At 35.5% G+C, this 15,603-nt stretch overlaps 1 protein-coding gene across 5 annotated transcripts; it reads left to right on the forward strand.

Moving 5' to 3' along the window:
- The first annotated feature begins 1,057 nt into the window (after nucleotides 1-1,057).
- LOC100808936 (lysine-specific demethylase JMJ25) lies at nucleotides 1,058-15,585 on the forward strand. 5 transcript variants are annotated; one of them, XM_003537334.4, is made up of 11 exons: nucleotides 1,058-1,718; nucleotides 2,608-2,707; nucleotides 2,794-2,935; nucleotides 3,404-3,467; nucleotides 3,566-4,298; nucleotides 5,137-5,466; nucleotides 12,706-13,719; nucleotides 14,337-14,409; nucleotides 14,494-14,579; nucleotides 14,758-14,877; nucleotides 15,441-15,585. In XM_003537334.4, the coding sequence occupies exons 1-11, from the start codon at nucleotides 1,126-1,128 to the stop codon at nucleotides 15,504-15,506; spliced, it is 3,321 nt and encodes a 1,106-aa protein (XP_003537382.1). In that variant the 5' UTR covers nucleotides 1,058-1,125; the 3' UTR covers nucleotides 15,507-15,585. The 5 variants fall into 5 exon arrangements, 4 of the variants coding, with proteins under 4 accessions (XP_003537382.1, XP_006591280.1, XP_014619662.1 ...); XM_006591217.3 differs by having other exon boundaries at nucleotides 14,337-14,388; XR_005887178.1 differs by lacking the exon at nucleotides 15,441-15,585 and having other exon boundaries at nucleotides 12,706-13,727; nucleotides 14,758-14,813.
- The last annotated feature ends 18 nt before the right edge of the window (nucleotides 15,586-15,603 follow it).

The following is a 15,603-nucleotide window of genomic DNA, read 5'->3' on the forward strand; positions in this document are numbered from 1 at the left end:
TTTTAATCATTTTATACTTTTTAATGATTTCGAGAGTTAATTTTCCTGAACACTTTTAGTTTAATATGTTAGCTGTCTAACTTCTAATTATCAATTTTCAGTTTATAACTCATTTTTTAACTAATTTTATCAAATTTAGCCTTTTTGAGAAATCTTCATGTTTGTAAATTCCATTCTACTAATAAAAGAAATACATTATTGTTGTTTTAAGGATAATATAAATTGATTGGAAAATATTTTAATATGAATATATAGTGTATATATAGATAGTATAAATATATTTTTTTACAATATCATATAATTACAGCTCTCATTATTGGAAGTTGCCGAATTTTACAGTATCTATATTAAAAGTCAAATTTAATATTGGTTGGTTAACAATGTAATTTTACATGAAAAATGTATAAAAAAGATAAAATAGTCTGTGGATTAACAATGTCAATATTTTTTATATTATAGTAATTTATTCATAAATTGTTATTATATAATATGATAAATTTATTAATTTTTATAGAAAATAATTAAAAATATATTTCCTATAATTTCAGAATATTTTTGTTGTTTTTTATAGATATTTTGTTTTAAAGACCATTATGTTTAGAAAATGACTAAGCACTAAATATAATCACTTTCCTATAATATTAAAAAAAAATCACTTTCCTATATATAAAAAATAATAACTTTTCTAACTAAAAATTCAAATATTGATTCATCGTTAATTTAGGAGAAATTAATCCTTTTCACTAAACCAAGTCTCTTCACTTTTTTTCTTATACAGAAATTAAACAAAACAAACTCTTTCATTATTATTAAATCTCTTTTATTTAGTAGTAAAAATTATTTCGCACATGGGTTCCTAAATCTGGAATTTAATCTTAATGTATACATAAGTCATAAAGTCACAACTAAACATGGTTTTATTCCAAAATAAACTAATATGACGAGAGAGAATTAATTAAATGCCAATAAAAAAAGCTATCGATACATAGACAAATAAAAATAAAGTTATTACACAACCCGTATTTATTGTTCTTAAGTACCAAAATAGGTTATTTATTCCATTACTCAAAAAGGCAACACATTTCTGTAATTATAAAACATTAACAGAGAAAAGTGGTGAGAGTGATGGCAGAGACTAGTGAGAGGAAGAAACCCCCCGTAATAGAACCGCCGGACGACCTCCGTTGCCGCCGTACCGGCGGCCACACATGGCGGTGCAAACACTGGCGGATTCACGACCAGCCCTACTGCGAGGACCATTTCCTTGCCTTACGAGCCAATAAGAACAACAAAAAACCTAAGCCTCCTTCTACTTCTTCTGCTTCCGCTTCAGCGCAAAGAGACAATGCGAAGAGGCTTCGAGAACGAGACGAAGAAGAAGCAACTGTTCCGGAGAAAGGCAAACACAAGAAGAAGCTGAAACTCGAATCTCCGAAGGAGCAAGTGGAGCTATTACTACTCGACAGGAAAGCCAGGAGCAGAGAGAAGATCAAGCAAACGCTTATGCGATTGGATGAATGTCTCGAAATCGACGACGAAAAACCGCTCAAAACGACGAAGACGAAGTCGTTTTCTTCTTCGTCCAAGTCCAACGCTGCGAAGCCAAAAATCTCTGTTTCGGAGTCTGGGATGTGTCACCAGTGCCAGAAGAGTGATAGGACCGTCGCTCGCTGTCGGAAATGTCGCAAGCGGTTTTGCGTTCCTTGCATTCGGAGATGGTATCGCTTCAAACTCTTCGCCTTCTAAAACCATCGCTTTCTTGCACCAGAAGCTACTTGAGAGAACTTCCAATTGAATTCAGATTTCGGTTTACGCTGTGTATTGTATGTGTCGTTTCCGTGGAAATTCTGAAATATGGTAATAGGATTAGGATGCAAGGAGATATAAGGTTGGCTAGTGGTTGGGGAAGGGTGAAGCGATGGGGGAGAGGTCGCGGTTCAAATCCCTCAACAACTGACCTTTCTAACAAAACTAACAAACTAACATTTTCTGATAGAAAAAAAAGGACTAGGATGCACGCTTCTATGATTTGCAGTATGTGTGTGTCTAAAATGTGTGATATGCTTTAAAGGATTAAACTTTGAACAGTGTCTGTGAAATATGAACTGATTATAGCAACACAGAGTGAGGCGTTTATATCGTCTTGTAATTTTTTGTATCTGTATTCTACATTGAGTTCTGAGTTATATGGCTTGTCTTGTATTTTATGCCACATCGTGTATGTGTGTTTGGTTCTACATCTGTGTAGAACCAAAATCGCGTTGAAACCACGATTGATGTAGAAGCTTATGTTTATAGCTTCTGATTTTTTTTCGTTATTCACTCCTTCAACGTGTAACTAAACCCAGGCTGAATATATGTAAGTATGATATTGGGCAATGATGTATGGTTGAAGCTAAAAGAAAAAGAAAACTGAGCACAATGGAGACACTGAGGCTTTTATTACAACTAATGTGTCAATTTAAACAACTAGAATGTATGTGCCATTTTTTGATGTGATGTGTCTTGTGATCTGGATTTTTATTTCTCATTGAATTTTTTTGACTGAAAAAGGAGCATTTCTCTTTCTCCTTCCTCTATAAAATTTGTCTCTTCTGATAAATATAGGTATCCACAAATGACCAAGGAGGCAATAGAAAAATCTTGTCCATATTGTCAAGGCAATTGTAATTGCAAATCATGTTTACGTAGAAAAGATGTATATGTGGTAAGTACTTGCAAAATGGATATGCCATCTCTTCATTTTGTGTTTTCTCTTATGTGAGCAACAAGTATACTGTGATTGTACTTTAGGATTCTGGAGATTTAGGAGTGCCTCAAAATAAAGATGAAAAGATTCGACATTTGAAGCATTTGGTGCGAGCATTGTATCCTTTTCTGGAACAATTTAATCATGAGCAGCAGTCGGAAATGGAGATGGAAGCAAAAACTAAAGGTATGCAATAATTATATAGGCCCTAGCTTCACTGCAACAAAAACAGCATGCTGATGTAAGCATGTATTGAAAGAAGTGTATTTTGTAATTGATGATGCCTGAAATGTTGATCTTTTGATTTTATAACAGCAAGACTGGCATCAGCTGCTATTAGTAATTGAAGATTGGTCATGTTATGATCACTTTTACTGATTGTTGTCCTGGGTGGTGGTGGTGGTGTCTGGATAGTGTGGTATTTTTATTTATTCATTGTATCTCTACCACAAATTTACACTAGTCTTGTTACTCCAAGTTTCTTGTATTGTCAATAGCTCTCTTATAGAATATATAACTTAGAGACTGGGGAGATAGAATGTGTACATGTGCAAGCATATTTTGTGGCTTTTTAATTTAATCTATAGTAGTTTAGCTGATTGTTATGTTACATACAGTGTCATTATCTCTGTTAATTTGTTGCTTTAATGGCAGGGTTATTGCTTTCAGATGTAGAAGTTAAGAAAATTGTTTGCTCCAAAGATGAACGTATTTATTGGTTAGCTTCTTCCCAAAATCATTTTATTTTACTTATCATGAACTGCTGTGTTTTTACCTCATTGTTCAATTACCCAATGCTATTGCTATCATTTGCAGCAACAATTGCAAAACCTCTATTACTGATTTTCATAGGAGCTGCCCAAGTTGTTCATATGATCTTTGCCTTACTTGTTGCCGGGAAATTCGTTGCAATTTCTTGTCAGGGGAAATAGTTGAGCAGTGTGTTGTTGTTTCTAATGCTCATTCACATGGTGGAGAGCCTTTAGATCCGCACTCATGCAAGAAAGAATCGTCAGACATTTATCTTGAATCGAGCTCTGTGAGACCAGAGCATTTGTGGAAGGCTATGAAAAATGGTGCGATCCCCTGTTCACCAAAGGATAATGGTGGTTGTGGATATGAATATCTTGAGCTGAAGTGCATATTTCCTCAAAATTGGATTTCAAAGTTAAGGGAAAAAGTGAAAAGATTAATCAAAGTACATGGGCTAGAAGATAAGCCCACAGTTTCTGCATGGTGTAGTTCCTGCTTCAAATCTCATGATGAAATTGGCTCAATCAATGAGAATTTGCGAAAAGCTGCCACTCGAGAAGGTTCAAGTGACAACTATTTGTATTGTCCTTCAGCTAGTGATGTTAAATATGGGGATCTTGAACATTTTCAGGGCCACTGGATTAAGGGAGAACCAGTTATTGTTAGGAATGCTCTTGAGTTAACCTCTGGCTTGAGCTGGGAGCCAATGGTAATGTGGCGTGCAATGCGTGAATTGACTTATCATGGTTCCAAGCATTTGAATGTGAAAGCAATTGACTGCCTAGATTGGTGTGAGGTCAGTCATATTGTATATTTTATTAAATTAGTTCCAAATAAGCTAGTGTCTTTTGGATGGGTACTTTCATGTTTTACATCATATATACAGCAAGGCAGATTCTTTTCAAGGTTTGTTTTGTTGTTTGATATGGAGGGGAACTTGAAAGATCTTTTGTGCATATACATTCCCCCTCCCCCTTTAGTGCTTCTGCCTTCTTGTTTGGCTTGAAAATAATTCTTAATTTTTGTTGCTGATTTAAGAAAAAATTTGCATCCTTTTATCTTTTTATTTTCCTTTTTCTCTTATAAACTCTTTTATCCCACAAAAAGGATACTGTAGATTTTGGAATTTACTACTTACTTTCTAAATTTAAAAGGTCTCATCGTAAAGATCTGTTCTTTGAAATATGAGAAGACTTGTGGCGGCTGTAGCCCTGTAATGACTATACAAATAGATTGTGTTCATTTAGTTTAGAAATTTGGTTGAATTGATTTTGAACTGTTGAATGTAATTGAGATGTGTACCTAGAAATTAATCTGAACCGCATTCATTTTGGAACTGTGTTTGTCATTGGAAAGTGTAAGAATTGATTTTCTAACTTAAAAATTGAAACAAATGAGGACTATGTATGAAGTTAGGTTGGTTGTCATTCTTTCCATTATATAAAATCCAGAATTAGAAATTTCAAATTTTTCTAATAAAATCAGTTAAATTATCAAAGTAAAAAGTCTTCAATTTTAGTTTCCTAGCAGATCTAGTCTCTGTAACGGTTTAGTAAGCATCATGTGTGTTTGCTTATCATTATAATTTAGACTGGTAATGTGCAATATTTTTATCAAGCCTTGTGAACATACAGGTTGAAATAAATATCCATCAATTTTTCAAGGGATACTCAGAGGGTCGTGCTCATTGTGATTCCTGGCCTGAGATGCTCAAGCTCAAAGATTGGCCTCCATCTAATCTATTTGAGCAGAAGTTACCACGTCATGGTATTGAGTTTATTAGTGCCTTACCCTACAAAGAGTATACACATCCTCGCACTGGTTTTCTTAACATGGCCACAAAGCTACCTGAAAAGTCTTTGAAACCTGACTTGGGACCAAAGACATATATAGCATATGGCTTTGCTGATGAGCTTGGACATGGAGATTCTGTGGCCAAGCTTCATTGTGACATGTCAGATGCGGTATGTAAAATTCATTTAATAGAGCTCTGGTTAGAAAATATTTTCTTGGTTTATATTAACCACAAATGAGAGGGCGAGCCCTGGTGCAGCGGTAAAGTTGTGCCTTGGTGACTTGTTGGTCATGGGTTCGAATCCGGAAACAGCCTCTTTGCATATGCAAGGGTAAGGCTGCGTACAACATCCCTCCCCCATACCTTCGCATAGCGAAGAGCCTCTGGGCAATGGGGTACGAAGTTTTATATTAACCACAAATGAACCAAAATCTGAAGTTGTGAATACACACTTTTAATAAAGTTTATTCACTTTATTGTTCTTTTTAGAAAAGATAGTTGCTTTTGTATATAGGTTGGTAGCCTTAAGTTCATTGCATGGCATGGTAGGAATTTGTGGTTAGGTCTTTTTCTTAGGGTCACCTGTCACCTCCAAGGCTCCAATTGTAGCAATGAGTCTAACTTGTCATTTGGTCCTTTTAAAGCCAATTTTTATTTTTAAAACCATAGCGATAATCATGATGCCTACACATAACAATCCTTCTCTCAACAGTTGTTTGTATTGAGGGCTATCAATTATTTAAATATATAAGTTGATCCCTAATGGTAACCATGCAATAGGAACTGAATGATTTTATGTTGTATTTCTACCAAAAGGCTTCATTGTGAACTCTGGGCATGCTGCTGGATATTAGGTAGAGTAGAACTGCTAGTGTTGTTGAAACTCGAAGACGTTGAGGTACAACTGCTTTGCATCCAAGCCAATAATATAATGTGCCAAGGGGGAGCTAGTTATCAGAATTATTGATGTAGTCACGAATTTGTTGCAAGTCGTTTGACAATTCTTGTGATCTATATCCATTTCTACTTTATACCTCCATTTTGAACTACTGATAATTTGAAAGTAGGGGAGGACTGGGAACACTGCATCCGTTCATTGCCTTTTCATATTGGAGATGACAACATCCTTTAAAAACTCATGGGCTGAGCACCAGAGAGAACAGAACATAGCCTGGTCCCTCTTAGAGTGTGGGTTTGAGTCATAGAGTGAGGGTTGCCCCCCACTTATATACTCTACCTTGGCCTTATCTCTTGCCAATGTGGAACTTGGGTTTTTCCAAATACACCCCCTCACGTGCAACACTTTTGGAATTGGTGCGTGAATAATATGGTGGGTGGCTTGTTAGTGGATTTAGGATAGGTTCTGGTACTATCTTAGAATGTGACTTTGAGTCTAACTCTACTCCAAAAGCTAGCTTATGGGGTGAGGGTTGCCTCCCCCCCCCCCCCTCTCCTATATACTCTATCTTGGCCTTATTTCTTGTAGGACTTGATTTTTTCCCAATAATCCCCAAGAAAATATAAATGCAAGGGCTAATGAGACACCCTTGTAGATGCATGCATTATTCCCTATCTAAATGCACCAAGGAATATCATATATTGCAACTGCCAGAATTTTGTCATCCTTGCTTTAGCCAAAACCTTGAATCAAACCAACACAAGTTGCTCTAAAGTGGGGCTCACCCATTTCTTGTAGAAGTCCCAAAAAGCTTTTTACAAAGAAAGTAGGTTGCCTTTAAATTTGTTGGGATCCAAATGCATGGTATGGGACTTGAGTCCCACATTAGAAGCATGCGATTTTAGTGTGAAGTTTATAAGGTCTCAGGCTCTCCAAATACTACTCCTAGCTTTCATGGTGTGGTTCTCCCAAGGTTCTTATCAATTAATATCAAAGCTTTCCACCACACTTCTGTTGTGCAGTGCACAACCAGCCTACGTGGGTGCGGGGCTGTGGAGAAGTGTGGGATGTTAGGACTTGGTATCCAATTGCAATTTGCAAGGTATGAGACTTGAGTTCCACATTGAAAGTATGGGATTGTAGTGTGGGGTTTATTAGGCCTTGGGCTCTCCAACTACAATGGCTAGCTTGCGGTGTGATTTTCCCAAGTAGGGGTGTGCAAAAAAAAAAAATCGAAGCCAAATCGAGCTGATCCGATTTGAAAAAGTTGAAGACTTATCTTTCGCATAACAATATCAAGAGTACTTTAACAAATTACTTGCTCTATTCAAGAACCATTTCCAATTCATGTACTTTGAATTAATCTTCTTTGTACTTCACTGCCTAATAACAATCATTGCATCTTGGTCATCTTTTGATGTATCTGTTGCTGTGTTTCTTGTGTGTGCAAGCAAATGAATTACTTTCTTATGCAAATATGAAGGCAGAGGTGGTACTGGTGCAGGCTACTCATGTAATATTGAAAGAATTTGATGTCAAATTAATTTAAGGTAGTAGTATCATATATTCTGCATTGCTACGTGATGGTGGACAATTTGTTGTCTTGAATCAAAAGGCTTTCATCATCCGTTTTAATATGTTTTTATCGAAATTATAGGGATTGGATGGAAAATGGAAAATGTGAATGGAGAAACCTCCCGACTCCTTAAACTTTTATGTACCAAAAGAAATAACAAAGAACAATGGGATTTTAGATAGAACATGTGAGGGGAGGGCTCAAGAGTCTGAATGTTGTTAATATTATGAATTATGAATGTGATGATGTGTTATATATGATATACTCATTAATCTTCTATACTTAATTTCTTTTTATCGGCAAATGTTAGTTGTTAATTGTTAGTTTTTTTGTTAGTGGGGGAGTCAAACCTGCGACCTCTCACCCCTCCCTTCTTCCTTCACCACTAGACTAACCTTATAACTCCAATCTTCTACACTTATTCTATTTATATTTTGGATCACCAGTCATGTAGTAGTGTAGTACAACTAGCTTAAGCCTAGCTGAACACTCATAAAACAATAGGAGTTCCATTATTCTAATATTGACCATCTATCATGCCACAACACACTCATAAGGTGTGTTTGGTGTAAGGAAAGTTTTTCCATGCTCTGGAATTATGATTTCTAGGGATGAATAAAATCTTTTTTGGTTGGTCATAAATATTCTTATAGCTAATGAAGTGATTGATGAAGCTAAAAGGAGTACCAAACCTTGCTGTATCTTTAAAGTTGATTTCAAGAAGGCTTATGATTCGGTATCATGGGAGTTTTTGATTTATATGTTGAACAGATCAGGATTTAACTCTAAATGGATAAGCTGGATGGAGGGCTGTTTGAAATCTGCCTCAATATCGGTCTTGATAAATGGCAGCCCCACATCGGAATTCATACCCCAAAGGGGTCTTAGACAAGGAGACCCTCTAGCTCCATTTTTATTCAATGTGGTTGCTGAAGCATTGAATGGCTTGATGAGGACAGCTGTGGAGAATAATTTGTACAAAGGTTTTAATATTGGAGGCAGTGATGTGTCCATTAGCTTATTGCAATATACGGATGACACTATCTTTTTTGGGGAGGCTTCTATGGATAATCTGAAAGCTATTAAAGCTATCCTAAGAACTTTTGAATTGGTTTCTGGTTTAAAAATCAATTTTGCTAAGAGCAGCTTTGGTGCTTTTGGAATGAATGACCAATGGAAGCAAAGGGCAGCAAATTATCTGAACTGTAGTCAGCTGGTTCTTCCTTTTGTCTATCTCGGCATACCTATTGGGGCTAATCCGAGGCGAGCTCGTGTGTGGGAACCAATTATTCAAAAATGTGAGAGAAGGCTAGCTAGGTGGAAGCAGAGGTTTATCTCTTTTGGGGGGAGAGTGACACTTATCCAATCAGTACTTACCTCTATTCCTATTTATTATTTTTCATTTTTCAGGGTACCAAAAACAGTTATCAACAAATTAATCAAGTTACAAAGGAGATTTCTTTGGGGAGGGGGACATGACAGCAAGAAGATTGCTTGGATATCATGGGAGAAAGTGTGCCTTTCTAAACACAAAGGGGGTCTAGGCATCAAAGATATTCAGACTTTTAATTTGGTCCTTCTCGGTAAATGGATGTGGAACCTTATGCAACACCAAGGGTCTCTATGGGTTGCAGTTTTGGAGGCTAAATATGGGGGTTGGAGAGGTTTACTCGAAGAGGGAAGAGCCAACCTGCAGTCAATTTGGTGGAGGGACTTAAAAAGAGCCATTCAGCACTCTCACCATGGTATAAGTTTACAACAGCAAATCAAATGGAAGGTAGAAGCTGGGGACAAGGTAAAATTTTGGGAGGATAGTTGGATTTGTCATGATCAATCTCTAGCTGAAAAGTATCCTAGGCTATATCTGATTTCTTCCCAGCAGCAGCAGCTAATTGGACAAGTGGGGGAGCATATTAACTCCACATGGGAGTGGCGTTTTATTTGGAGAAGACTGATGTTTGATAGTGAAGTTGATTTGGCCATCACTTTCCTCTCTGAAGTTGATGGTCAAGTTATTCTCAATCATGGGGCTGATAGGTGGGAATGGATAGCAGATCAGTCGGGCACTTATTCTACTCAAAGTGCTTATGAAGTGTTATGGGAAGGGGCTGCAGAGGAGAATATAGAGGAATGTTTCCAGGTGTTATGGAAAATTAGGATTCCAAGTAAGATAGCGGTTTTTGCGTGGAGGCTTCTTAGGGACAGGTTACCCACAAAATCAAACTTGCGGGCTAGACAAGTGCAGATTTCGGATATGAATTGTCCCTTTTGTAGAAGGATGGAGGAGGATGCATCTCACCTTTTTATCCACTGTAGTGAGATCCAACCTTTATGGTGGGAATCAATGTCCTGGATAAATTTCAAAGGTGCTATGCCATTGAGTACAAAACATTTGTTCATGCAGTACTCCTTTTTGCAGGATGAAGGTAGAAGGAATAGGAGGTGGCAATATTGGTGGTTGGCTATCACTTGGTCCACTTGGCAGCTTCGAAACAGAATTTTGTTCTCCGGAGTGACCTTCGATGGAAACAAATTGGTTGAAGACGCCACTTTCTTAATGTGGACTTGGTTTCATAATTTGGAGAAGGATTTTACTATACATTTCAATCAATGGTCCAGTAATTTCAAACATAATTTTTTGCAGTAGTAGGGGTTGCATCGGGACCAAATCATTTGTATTTTTTCTTCCCATATTTTGGTTCCCAATCAGACTTATGCTGCCTGATTGAGGAACCATATTTATGGTGACTAACACTGTAATCAGTACCTCTGGTACTTCTTTAATATATATATATATATATATAATTTATCTTTGCTGATAAAAAAAAAAAATTTATACAAGTTTCCTGACAATCAAAGAGTAACGTGGTATTTTTACTAGAAACTTTAATTATTTACCACATTAAATGATATAATAAGAGTAACATGATATTCTTACCACAATAAAACTTTTTTTTTTAACTTGGGAAAGTTAGATTCCCACCTCTCCCATGGGAACAATTTTGTGGGAAATATAGTTAAAAAACATTCCCGAGAGACATTCTTTCCTAGGAATGTTATTTTTTAAAATAGATACCAAATATGGGAAACCAAGATTCCCAATTTAAGATTCCCAGGAAACTAAAAACTTATCTCCTACCAAATGCCTCCATAATGATATAATGAGTACGATGACAAGATACATGATATAAACATTAAATTTTGACCTAATTCATATATTTATAATAATATTCTAGGTCATATACTAGTGTACAAATAGCTAAACCCAGCCTAATAAGTAATAACATTGTTGAAACAATAGGAATTATAATATTCTAACACCCCCGCCCCGCCCCCCCCCCCCCCCCCCCCCCCCCCCCCCCCCTTTTGCTGAATTTTACCTAGTACAGTTATGAAAAGAGGCAAGGTCTGAATAACCAGAAAACATAATGTGTGGAATGGATTGCAAAATTCAATCTGTTTTTATATTAGATCCTTACCATTTTAGTTAAGCTTGAAATCAGGCAGGCCTGGCACAAGTTATCACCTAATTTTTTTGTTTGAAGCACCAAGTCTGATTGGCAATTTAGCTAGCTCCCTAATTTATTTGGCAGAGCAAAAGGGAAAGGACAAACTTAAATGCAGTTCTTTCAGTGCTTTTGGTGTTGTTCTTCAGTTATGATTGAAGTTTCACCTTGATAACCTATGTTGATCTTTAATGCAAACATTTATGTCACAAATTACCAAGGTGAAACTCCAATACTAATTGGAGAACAAAAAAATACTTGTAGAAAAGAAGCCAATCCTATTGCAATTACTTAGAAATAATTATGCTATTTAAGGATATTTCTGTATCTAGTTTATTTCCTAATAAATAAGATCAGATTTTCCTGATTTATTAGAAGCAGAAATCACTGATTTTATGGGATTTTGTCCTAGGATCATGGCTGAAAATCCAGTTATATTCAGTCTAAATAGGACTTCAATTCATTTTATTTTTGCGATGAGAATGAATACAATTATTTTGCAGTGCCTAAGGCATAAGCCACTGCACCTCAGTTTTATCCAAAGAGAAATGCTTGCAATATACTCTTTTCAACTCACTTCATTATCAGGTGAATCTGTGTTGGACCCACTAAATAGGGGGCGGGATCCATATCATATAATAGGCTTCACATGATTTTCATCCAATAGTAAAGAGTGTGTTGGAAAGAGTAGAGAGTATGTTGCAGCATTCCTTGTCAAATCATTTTTCAAATATCTTAATTTTTGTAAGGGATTGGTCAAATTGGTTCATGAATTTAATGAAATGGGAAAAATGTACTAAATTGGTGATTCACTCTATAAAACTCTAAAAAAAAAATTGTAATGGACTCTTCAAACTGTACATCTAAAACATTGCTGGAGATACTAAATAGCAACATGAGCACTTCTAAAAGGATAACACAACAAGTTTGTGATTGGAATTTGGAATGATGTATAGCCCAATGTGTTAATTGAAATGTTGTGTTGCCATCAAAGAAAGACATTTCTAAAAAGATGCTTTATGGGAACAGAAAGATGCCACTGGAAAGAGTAATATAATATAAAATTGGCACCAGAAATATGGAATGTGGAAAAATCAGCAGGGATGCAACCATACAATAACAAGTCCCAATCACTCCAGATGAAGTAAAACAACATTTGGAAGCTTCAAATAGCAACAACAACTATAGGATACCCAAAATACCTTGTAAGATGGGCAGAATGTTCAAGGAACTGCTGAATGTTAGCTGCATTTTGCCAATAATATTCATGGTGTTAGTACTTAGTAGGCCATATAGTAGGTTTTGTTGTGAAGTATATACATCTATAGTGTGAGTTATTTAAATAACTTATTTTAATTATCATTTGTGACTAGAAGATTAATTCCAGCTTTTGCACATATCTGATTTTTTTATTTTATTATTTTCTAGGTAAATATTTTGACACATACTGAAGAGGTGACTTTCAGTTCTCAACATCTTACCAAAATAGAGATGTTGAAACAAAAATACGTTGCTGATTCTGCAGTGAAGTGCAAATCAACATTAGAAGAAAATATTTCAGTGCAGGCTAATGATTTGTCAGTTCTTAATTGGTCTTCCCTTATCCAAATGTCAAAAATGGAAAATGTTGGGCCCTGCAGAAAGCATGCTACTGCTAAACCACCAAATGATAGCATTCTTGAGAAAAATGGCAAGGCTATGGCTTCTGATAGAGAATTAAATTCTTCTACATCTGGAGTTGAAGTTCTAGTAGGTGTTAATGCTCCAGTGTTGCATGAAAATATCAGCTTAAATTCTTCAAGTGCTTTAACTGCTAATCATGCGGAAAGTCTTATGAAGGAAGATGAGATGGATCTTAGTAAGTGTGATGTTAACATGGTGGATGTGGAAGCTAAGGAGAAATGGAGCAGCCCTAAGGATATTAAAGTTGGAGATGGTAAGGAAGATTTTATCTCTTCACTTTGTATAATAAGAAATGATGAAGTGCAGGATGACATTGTTAATGAAATAGGAGCAAAATCAGGAATTTCATTTGAAATTGAAAATGGTGAAATGATAAACTCTGAAGAAAGGAATGCAATTATTGAGAGGGAAATTGTTGTCAAATCATCGCATGATTTAGATTTGAAGTCAGAATTAAATGCCTTGAGTAGCAAGTTACAAATTGGAAAAAAGGATTGGAAGGAGGAAAATGTCGAGGAAGTGAAAAAATCTAACACTGTTTCCTCTGTTGTGCATACTTCAATGAATGAGGCGCCACAGCAGGATGCTGGATATATTAGTCAACCTGTGGACTCTGGAAATATGGATAGTGGACAAGAATTTGCCAAGGGAGGTGCTGTCTGGGATATTTTTCGTAGGCAAGATGTGCACAGGCTTGAGGAATACCTTAAGAAGTATTGTAGGGAATTCAGGCATCTCCATTGTTCTCAAGTGGAGAAGGTAATTACGTAAGTTTTGAAAATAATGTTGGTGAGGTTTTGATTTTGAATACTTTATTCTTGATTATTTTTCAATTAAATAAGTCTTTTTCTTCTTTCTTGTTATACCTTTTGAATCAATATATTCTTCTATAAACTAAAGGAAAATAAATTTCAATTCCACTTTGCTCTTGATTTGTTTTATTAATAATTGACAATATCTCAATATACTAATGCCTTGTTTAAATAAAAAAAATATATATTCAATTTTCTTCGGGAGGGGGAATTGTCATCAAATATGAGTTTTAATTTTGAGATTCAATTGAAGTATTAGTTTTATTTGAATATTTTCATTACCTATGATGAATGTGTTTGTTGGAAACTACACATAACACATCTATTGGGAAGAGATGTATTAAATGTTTGGATGTATGTATTTCAGATTCATATATTGGGTGTTTTCTTCGGAAATTGCATTTTATATTTAATTCTCTTTAAATGTAATATATATATATATATATATATATATATATATATATATATATATAACTCTGCTGAGTGCTTTAGTCACTCTAGCAATTCATCTAATCCTAGTTTTTAACTATTTTGGTTATGTTATATCTTCATCTGATGGAATAGGTTTTTCACCCCATTCATGATCAAGTTTTTTATCTGACTTCTTATCATAAAAGTAAGCTCAAGGAAGAATTTGGTTAGTACTTTATCTATATTTAATTTGTGGCCTTGATAGAATTTCACCATCTTTGTATTTATGCATTTGAGGAACCTTTTACAGGAGTTGAACCTTGGACTTTTATACAAAACCTTGGTGAGGCTGTTTTTATACCTGCCGGGTGTCCCCATCAAGTTAGAAACTTAAAGGTATCTAATTCTAAATAATGTGCATTTATGTCGTGATCCAATTTTGTGTTGCTGCCAATTAATGCGGGTCTTTCAAATCATGCCTATCAACAGCAAATTATACCGTTTCTCCCCTTTTTCATGTTAATTTTTTTAGTTTTTATATTATTGACATTAATATTGTGTTGTTTTTTGGCAGTCGTGCATTAAGGTTGCTCTAGATTTTGTCTCTCCTGAAAATATTCAAGAGTGTATTCGTCTGACTGAGGAATTTCGTTCTCTTCCCAAAAACCATAAAGCAAAGGAAGACAAACTTGGGGTATGCATTCTTCTATCATGCATCACTCTGGACTTGTGTGTTGTTTGGTACATTTTTCTTGTATGAACTCTCTTTTTTTAAACTTTTTCTTTTTTTTTTGCCTCATGTTGTGCCATCTATCTGGCTACTTAAACTATGATTTTAATGTAGTACAAATAAGTATGGCTTTGTGGATACCATGAGTCCACCTCGATAGAAGGATATCTAGATTTTATAGAACATGCTGTAAAATAACAAAGCTACATGGTTTAGGAGCTGTTTCTACTACATAGTACATACTGCATTAGGACCAAGTTAATGTGGCATGGGTAGTAATTTATTTTTTTGTCATATAGTTAAGTTCTTGATTGTAGCTGTTAGTAAAATACCAACCAATAGGTCCTGTCATATTATTACAAAATGACATGGGCATCTATCTCACATTGATGAATCATACCCTAATTATCTGGGCGTTCAATGGTGTTGAAATTTGATTCATTTGCATTGTTGTGCGTATGGTCTCTCATGTCACAGTAATGGTAACTTATATTGCCTCTTCCTTTTAAATTCTTTGTATGCTATAGGTGAAGAAAATGTGTCTCTATGCATTACGCAAGGCTGCAGACGATTTGGAGAAGCTTGAAGGATAAGTAGAGTAGCAATGAACATGTAATTCAGCAGTACATGTACATAACCAGGTCGATATCTACTTGCAATTTGATTATTTAACTTTGAACTTGTTAAGTC

This window comes from Glycine max, chromosome 11 (assembly GCF_000004515.6).
Source record: "Glycine max cultivar Williams 82 chromosome 11, Glycine_max_v4.0, whole genome shotgun sequence".
NCBI lineage: Eukaryota > Viridiplantae > Streptophyta > Magnoliopsida > Fabales > Fabaceae > Glycine > Glycine max.